At 41.5% G+C, this 7,934-nt stretch overlaps 1 protein-coding gene across 1 annotated transcript in view; it reads right to left on the reverse strand.

Annotated features, from left to right (window-relative positions):
- Positions 1–1,399: 1,399 nt before the first annotated feature.
- LOC119284216 (triacylglycerol lipase OBL1-like) overlaps positions 1,400–7,934 on the reverse strand; it is a 10,013-nt gene continuing 3,478 nt past the window's right edge. Inside the window, exons 2-4 of the mRNA XM_037563430.1 lie at positions 2,740–2,978; positions 2,622–2,655; positions 1,400–2,288 (exon numbers count right to left, since the gene is read on the reverse strand). Coding sequence (XP_037419327.1) covers positions 1,402–2,288; positions 2,622–2,655; positions 2,740–2,978 — 1,160 coding nt within the window. The 3' untranslated portion in view covers positions 1,400–1,401. The remainder of the gene's footprint in view (positions 2,289–2,621; positions 2,656–2,739; positions 2,979–7,934) is intronic.

Below are 7,934 nucleotides of genomic sequence, written 5' to 3' on the forward strand. Positions count from 1 at the left end.
GGGTGTTAAGATTTAGTTAATTAGTTTAATTAAAGGGAAATCCCAGCTTTTCCAAACCGATGTGAGGTTTCTCCCCCGATGGGTCACGTCCTAATGTAACGGACGCGTCCTTCTAAACATGCCTCTTGTAAGCGTCGCGACAGTGCGACGTGTCCCCTCCGAACATATAAATATGTACATCATTGCAGTCAATCAAGAGAGATCAGTGATTACTGTTCATTCGCACTGTTTCTTCACACTTTTCAAGAGAAAAGGGCCAAGCAGCACCCCACACTACTGGAATTTGCTGCTTTGCCCAGTGTTGTGGACACTCGGTGAAGGGCCAAAAAGGAAAAAAAAACTCAGCAACCCCTTTGCCGAGTTGATTTCTCGGATAAGCGTATTTGGCGTACACTTCTTAGTCAAACAGGATTTTACCGAGAACCATCCATCCGGATACTTTGTAAAGTTCTTGCCGAGAACCAAAAGGATACTCTCGGCAAAAGAAAATGACTTCATGTTCATCAGGTCTTTGTCGAGAGCCAGAATCGCACTCGGCAAACACTTTCCAAGTTGTCAAGCGCAAGCTATCAGCTTACCTTGCGCAAGCAACTCCCCATATATAGAAACTTCCTTTTGCCGAGATCAATGCCATCCACTCGGCTTACCAGGCATTAGCAACTCCCAGATAGTACGTTTTGCCGAGCACCTCCTACTTGTTCTTGGCAAAAGGGAAACCAAGCTGCCAGTGCCTGCCACATGTCCTGGTTTCCGAATACTACACTCAGAAAAGATAACTTTGTCGAGTTTGACTCTCGTAAAACGGCTTTGTTAACCTAATTTTATTTGTTTTTCATATAACCCTATAACAAAAACAGATATAATTGTAATATCCATTAAGAATGACAAATCAAAAATTTGTATACTCAATACGGATCACATACATAACATCAAGCTCACAAAAACATCATATATGGTCTACACAAGCTTCATATGAAGTCACAAAGTAGATATTTTGCAGGAGTGCATGCTCACTAAACAACAAAGTGGACAATACGTGCTACATACGATCACATGATAAAAATAGCATCACAATCAGGACGAACTGAAAGATGATTATCAAGTTCTTGAATCCACTCAACCCGATAAGCTGGCTTGTACCATTGACTATTCATGTTTAGTTGCTCTTCTCATCGAAATAGTTGGAGTAATGGTTCTCTGCCTCGTCAAGATATAAATGACTTGGTTAGGTTGTGGACCTCCCAGAGTTTTGGAACTTGCTGCTTCAGATTGTAACACTGTTGGAGTTTGAGTAATACAAGTTTCTATTCGGAAAAAATAACACCTTCAGGGCACTAATCTCAAATTCGATAATAACCATGCTGCTGATAGATGCGCTTGCACACAGATAAATATGCACTCTTAACCGGCGGCGGTGCGGATGCGGCCGAGGCGGACGGCGTTCACATAGTCACGTGGGCTGTGCGACGCAACGCCAGGGACGAGCATGCCGATGGCGGCGCGGTAGAGCAGGGACACGGCGCCCTCACGGTACTCACCCCGGGCCTTGACCCATAGGAACATGGCTTTCAGCAGGTCGCCCATCGCGCCGCGGTACATGGATGGCGTGTGCCGCGGATCGACGTAATTCGGGTTCGGCACCTCCTCCCCGCCGAGCACCCACCCGTCGTACCACCCGTCGTAGTACACACACGTCCCACCGTGGCTGAATCCTGCCACCGGCGGCGCGTCAAACGGCACCCGTGGCACGACGTCGTACCTGTACACCACGCGCCAGTAGGCCGCCGCCACCTTGGCTTGGAAGAAGTCGACGAACGCCTCGTCCCCGACGCGCGGCTGCCCGTAGGTGTGCACGGCCCCGAGCCTGCCGAGGATGTCCCCCTCCCCGTGCAGCGCCAGCACGGCCGGGAAGAGGACGGCAAGCGCGCCCCCCAGGCTGTGGCCCGTGACGACGACGCGGGCCCTCGGGTGCTCCGCAAGCAGCTCGCGAAGCACCCTCCGGAGCTCGTAGTAGGCGACGACCTTCCCCGCGGGGACGACGGCGGGGGCGTCCCTGGGGAAGGCGCGCGCGGCGTCCTCGCCGTCCTCCTCCTGGAGGCCGAGCGCCTTGAGGAAGCCGGCGTGGACGTGGCCCATGCCGCCTAGGCGCAACCACGACAGGTTCACGTCCGTCGACCAGTCCTGCGTGCTGAACACCTGCGTGCCACGGAAAGCCACCATGACCATGCCCGCGTCCTTGCCGCGGTCGGTCATCACGAACGCCTGGGTCGCGCTCACCTCCAGGAACTCTGCATGGGTTTACACTTATTTATTGTTCCATTATATAGTTGATTATATATACTTATAGAACGTTGATCGATCCAACTGGTTTATAGTATGCTCTCCCTCCATTTCTAAATATAAGCCATTTTAAAGATTTCAATATAAACTAAGTACGAAGCAAAATGAGTGAATCTACAATCTAAAATGCTTTGTATGTAGCTAAAAGGTTTCTACATCCATATTTGAATCTCTAAAAGGTCTTATATTTAGAAATGGATGGAGTATATGTTATATAGCTAGTGCCATGAATGATCTATGTTCATGCATGTACGATCTCTTCTTGCTTGCTTCTGGCTTACTGTTCCAGCAGCTGTAGTACCCCACGAAATTGAACTGCAAATTAATGAATACATAGCTTAATATGAAGTTACAAGGATGAGAGAAAAAGATTGTCGTCCAAGGTAGCTAGGTGCATACCCCCCACACATTCGCGACCACGTTCTCGATGTATGCGGCGTTCTCATAGGCGATCTTGGCCGCCATGACGGTGACCTCAAAGGTGCCCCCCTGAGTGCACTCGCCGTTCTTTGCCCACAGCTGCCACATGTCGCTGGCCGCCGCTGGGGGGCTTGGCTTCAGCTCGGTTCTACCGTCGACCAGCGCCATGACCGTTCGGAAGTTGGGTGCGTCCCGATCCAGCGGAATCACAAGATTACCTGCATTGCATTAGGCCTCCTTTTGCTTTAAGGAATTTTGTAGAGGATTCAAAGGGATAAGAATTTTGTATGGGATTCAAAAGGATAAGAATTATGTAGGAGCAAATTGAGAGTAGCTCAGATGGTTAGGTTTCTTGTGCTGGAACAGTCCATCAGTGTTCAAATCTTAGGCTTGGCTCTGGTGCACGCATTGTCTCTTCAGCGATGTTAGTTTAGTGGGAATATACGTTCCCGTCAACCATACGAGGCGCCTGTGATGACTTCGTTGATTAATTTTGAAGAAGCTTGCAGTGTAGGGTGTGGGCGTTCGTTCACATGTGTGCCTATATGTGAGCATATTTCATTGTACTGTGTTAAAATGATTAATTTTGTAGGAATAATTTCTTTGGAGTCCTCTGATTTATAGGGATGAATTCTTATTTAATTTCTATATTTATTATAGGACCCATTCCTTCATATTTTAAAGAAAAAAATTAGCTTAGACTCGATGAAATTATTTTCTATCATATGCATCAAATGACATATATTTCCATGTAAGAGTACATATTTCTCACTTTCTATAATTTTCCTATTTCTACAAAATTTATATTATATGAATCAAAGGAGGCCTTAATATATACGTATATATTGCGCCAAAAACATCAGTGAGAGTATGTGCAATATTAAGGAATCGATCGCATGCACCTCATTTTCAGTGGTCTTTTTTCGATTCCTTGCATGCATACTCTGCCGTGTTTTTCCTTGGGGAAATCCGGATGCATACAAATTAGCTTCTCTTGCTATTGCATGCTTGGGTCCCAGGAGAGCTCATTTTATTTCATTTTGTTCTTCTGGAATGAGATGCGATGCGATGCGGCGTCCCTATCGAGTTTTGTGCTTTAAAATTTATGTGGAGAGAACTGAGAGAGTGTCAATTTAGTAGTACGGTAGCAAAGGACAGCGTGAGGTGAATTTTCTATCATCGTGGACGTTTGTCTGGTCCAAGTCAGTGCCACAAATGAGTACCGGACACGCATATTATCACCTACTAATCTTTTTTTTTTTGCGAAAATGATTGTCACCTACTAATTGAACTCATGTCCTGTCACAATGAACCTTACCCGTGCCAATAGCAATCAGTTGTGTCTGTGTTGTCCATCTCAGGACCGAGAGTCTCAGACCAAATTACTTTTTCCAATCAGGTTTATTTTCTTCTCATATTTTTCTCAAATTTTAACCATAGATTTAACTAGAAAACATAAGTTGCATGATATAAAAAATATAATTATATTTGTATTCAAAACAGGATTATAATGGTACTAGTTTTGTGGTATATAACTTATAATATTTTTTAATTAAAACTAAAGTCAAAATTTGACCCAATATGCGAAGACGACTAAAAAATCCAGAGGGAGGTTGAGCCCTACGCGCTTCGATCTGCTGGTCATCAAAGCGTGGCGCCTAACTAAACTGGGATTTGTTTTGTAGTCTAACCGAGGGAGTACTAGACAAAACTAACATTTTGAAAAGAAATTAAGAGGCTGTGTCGAAGGAAGCCTTGTATTTTGTTTTACCAACGTCATGGTAATCAAAGTAATTATGATAGCATGTGTACACACACAAAGATTTGAAATGGATAGCGACTTGTATATATGATAATAAACAACTACACCTAATTATTGTAAGAACCCTAGAAAACACAAAAGATTCCCATAATAAGAAATTATTAGGGAGAAAATACACACATGGATATAGATTATGCGTGTGTTGCATTGTGTGATGCAAAAACATGTGCTTTGCCCTGACACATATTGTCAGCTGCTAATTTAACAGATGGCCTGTCACAATGAACCTAGCCCATCTTGATAACAATCACACGTGTCTTTGGTGTCCGTGTCAGGACTGAGAGTCTCATACGAAATTACTTCCTCCATCCAGGTTTATTTCCTCCTCGTATTTTATCCTCATATTTTGACCATAGATTTAACTAGCAAAACATAAATTTTATTTCACGAAAATTATATTATTAGATTTGTATTCGAAAGAGGTTTAAATGGTACTAGTTTTGTGGTGCATAACACATGTTTTTGTAATTAAATCTAAAGTCAAAATATGACCCAAAATGCAAAGACAGAAAATAAAACCGGACGGAGATTAAGCCCTAAACGCATTAATCTGCCAGTCATCAGCATGTCGCGCCTAGGGATTTCTTTGTAGTCTAACTGAGAAAGTATTAGAAAAAACTAGCATTTTCAAGAGAAATTAAGAGGGTGTACCAAAGGAAGCCTCGTGTTTTTATTTTACAAATGTAATGGTAGTCAAAGTTATTATGATAATATGTCTACAAGCACATCATGATTTGATATGGACAATGATGTGTATATATGAACAATTATACCAAATTAGTGTAAGAACCCTAAAAACCACAAAAGACATCCATAAGGAAAACATGTCAGGGAAAAAAATACACACAAGAATATAGGTTATGAGTGTGTTGCATTGTGTGATGGAAAACATGTGCTTTGCCCGGACACGTCATGTCACCTACTAACTGAGCTCATGTCCTATCACAATGAGCCTGGCCCATGTTGATAGCAACCAGTCATGTCTGTCTTGTGAGTATCAACACTTGAGAGTCTCATACGGAACTATTTCCCCCATCTTGGTTTATTTCCTCCTCATATTTTTTCTCAAATTTTGACTACAGATTTAGCAAAACATAAGTTGTATGTCACATAAATTATATTATTAGATTTGTATTCGAAAGGGGTTTTAATGGTACTACTTTTGTGGTATATAACTTATATTTTCTAGTTAAATCTAAATTCAAAATTTGACCCCAAATGCGGAGACGACAAATAAACCCGAACGGATGATGAACACTAAAAGCATCGATCTGCCAGTGATCAACACTTGGGGCCTAGGGATTTCTTTGTAGTGTAACTGAGGAAGTATTAGACAAAACTAGCATTTTCAAGACAAATTAAGAGGGTGTACCGAAGCAAGCCTCATATTTTACTTACAAATCTAATGGTTGTCAAATTTATTATGATAGCATGTCTACACACACATCAGGATTTGATGTAGACAACAAGTTTTATGTATGAACAATTACACCAAATTAGTGCAAGAACCATAAAATACAAAAGATACCCATAAAGAAAACTTAGCAAGGAGAAAATACACACAAGAATATATGTTATGAGTGTGTTGCATTGTGTGATGAAAAACATGTATTTTGCTCGCATACATTGTCACCTACTAGTTGAACTCATGTCGTGTAAGATTGAACCTATCCCATCTTGATAGCAACCGGTCATGCTTGTTGTGCGCATCAACACTTGAGAGTCCCATACGATATTATTTCTTCCATCTAGGTTTATTTCCTCTTCGTAAATTGTCTCAAGTTTTGACAGTAGATTTAAGTAGCAAAACATAAGTTGTATGTCACAAAAATAATATTATTATATTTGTATTCGAAAGAGAATTTTAGTGGTACTAGTGTTGTGGCATCTCATTTATATTTTTTAATTAAATCTGCATTCAACATTTGACCCAAAATGTGGAAACGGCAAACAAACCCGAATGAAGGTTGACTCCTAAACGCATCGATCTGCCAGTCATCAGCATGTGGCGCCTAGAGATTTCTTTGTAGTTTAAGAAAGGAAGTATTAGACAGAACTATCATTTTCAAGAGAAATTAAGAGGGTGAACCGAACGAAGCATCATATTTTATTTTACCAATGTTGTGGTTGAAAGTTATTATAATAATATATCTACTCACACATCAGGATTTGATATGGTCAGCGACTTGTATATATGAACAATTGCACGAAATTAGTGTAAGAAACCTAAAAACACATAATTTACCCATAAAGAAAACTTGTTAGGGATGAAACACACATGAATATAAGTTATGAGTGTGTTGCATTGTGTGATGCAAAAACATGAGTTTTACCCGCACTCGTCTTGTTCACGTACCAATTGAACTCATTTTCTATCACAATGAACCTACATCCTGTTTATAGCATCTATTGTCTCTATGTTGTACTCCCTCCGTCCCAAAATAAGTGACTCAACTTTGTACTAATTTTAGTACAAATCTAGTACAAAGTTGAGTCACTTATTTTCGGACAGAGGGGGTAAGTATCAACACTTGGGAGTCTTATACAAAATTACTTCCGCCGTCCAGGTTTAATTCCTCCTCATATTTTGTCTCAGATTTTGACCATAGATTTAACTTGCAAAACATAAGTTGTATGTCACAAAAGTATATTATTAGATTTGTATTCAAAAGAGGTTTTTAATGGTGCTAGTTTCTTGGTATATAACTTATAGTTTTTTAACTAAATATAAAGTCAAAATTTGACCCAAAATGCGAAGACGACAAATAAACACGGACGAAGGTGGAGCCCTACACGCATTCATCTGCCAGTCAGCAACATGTCACCTAGCGATTGCTTCATATTCAAACTGAGGCATTAGTAGACAAAACTAGCTTTTTAAGAGAGATTAAGAGGGTGTACCCAAGAAAGCCTCATATTTTATTTTACCAATGTACTGGTAGTCAAACTTACTATGATAGCATGTCTACATGCACATAAAGATTTGATATGGACATCGACTTATATATATGAATAATTCACTAGTAGAAAAAGGGTCAAACGTGAAGCACATTAGTGCCGGTTTGATTTTGGCCCGGTACTAATGGTACCATTAGTGCCGGTTCGAACGGATTTGCATTAATGCCGGTTCGTGTTGAACCTTTAGTACCGGTTCGTGGCACGAACCGGTACTAAAGGGGTGGTGGCAGGCTGGCGTCACGCCGGGGCCCCATGATCACCTTTAGTACCGGTTCGTGGCACGAACCGGTACTAAAGGTCTAACCTTTAGTACCGGTTCGTGCCATGAACCGGTACTAAAGGGGTCTGACCTATAGTGCCGGTTTGTGTCACAAACCGGCACTATAGGGCAATT

The sequence above is a fragment of the Triticum dicoccoides genome, chromosome 4A (assembly GCF_002162155.2).
Source record: "Triticum dicoccoides isolate Atlit2015 ecotype Zavitan chromosome 4A, WEW_v2.0, whole genome shotgun sequence".
NCBI lineage: Eukaryota > Viridiplantae > Streptophyta > Magnoliopsida > Poales > Poaceae > Triticum > Triticum dicoccoides.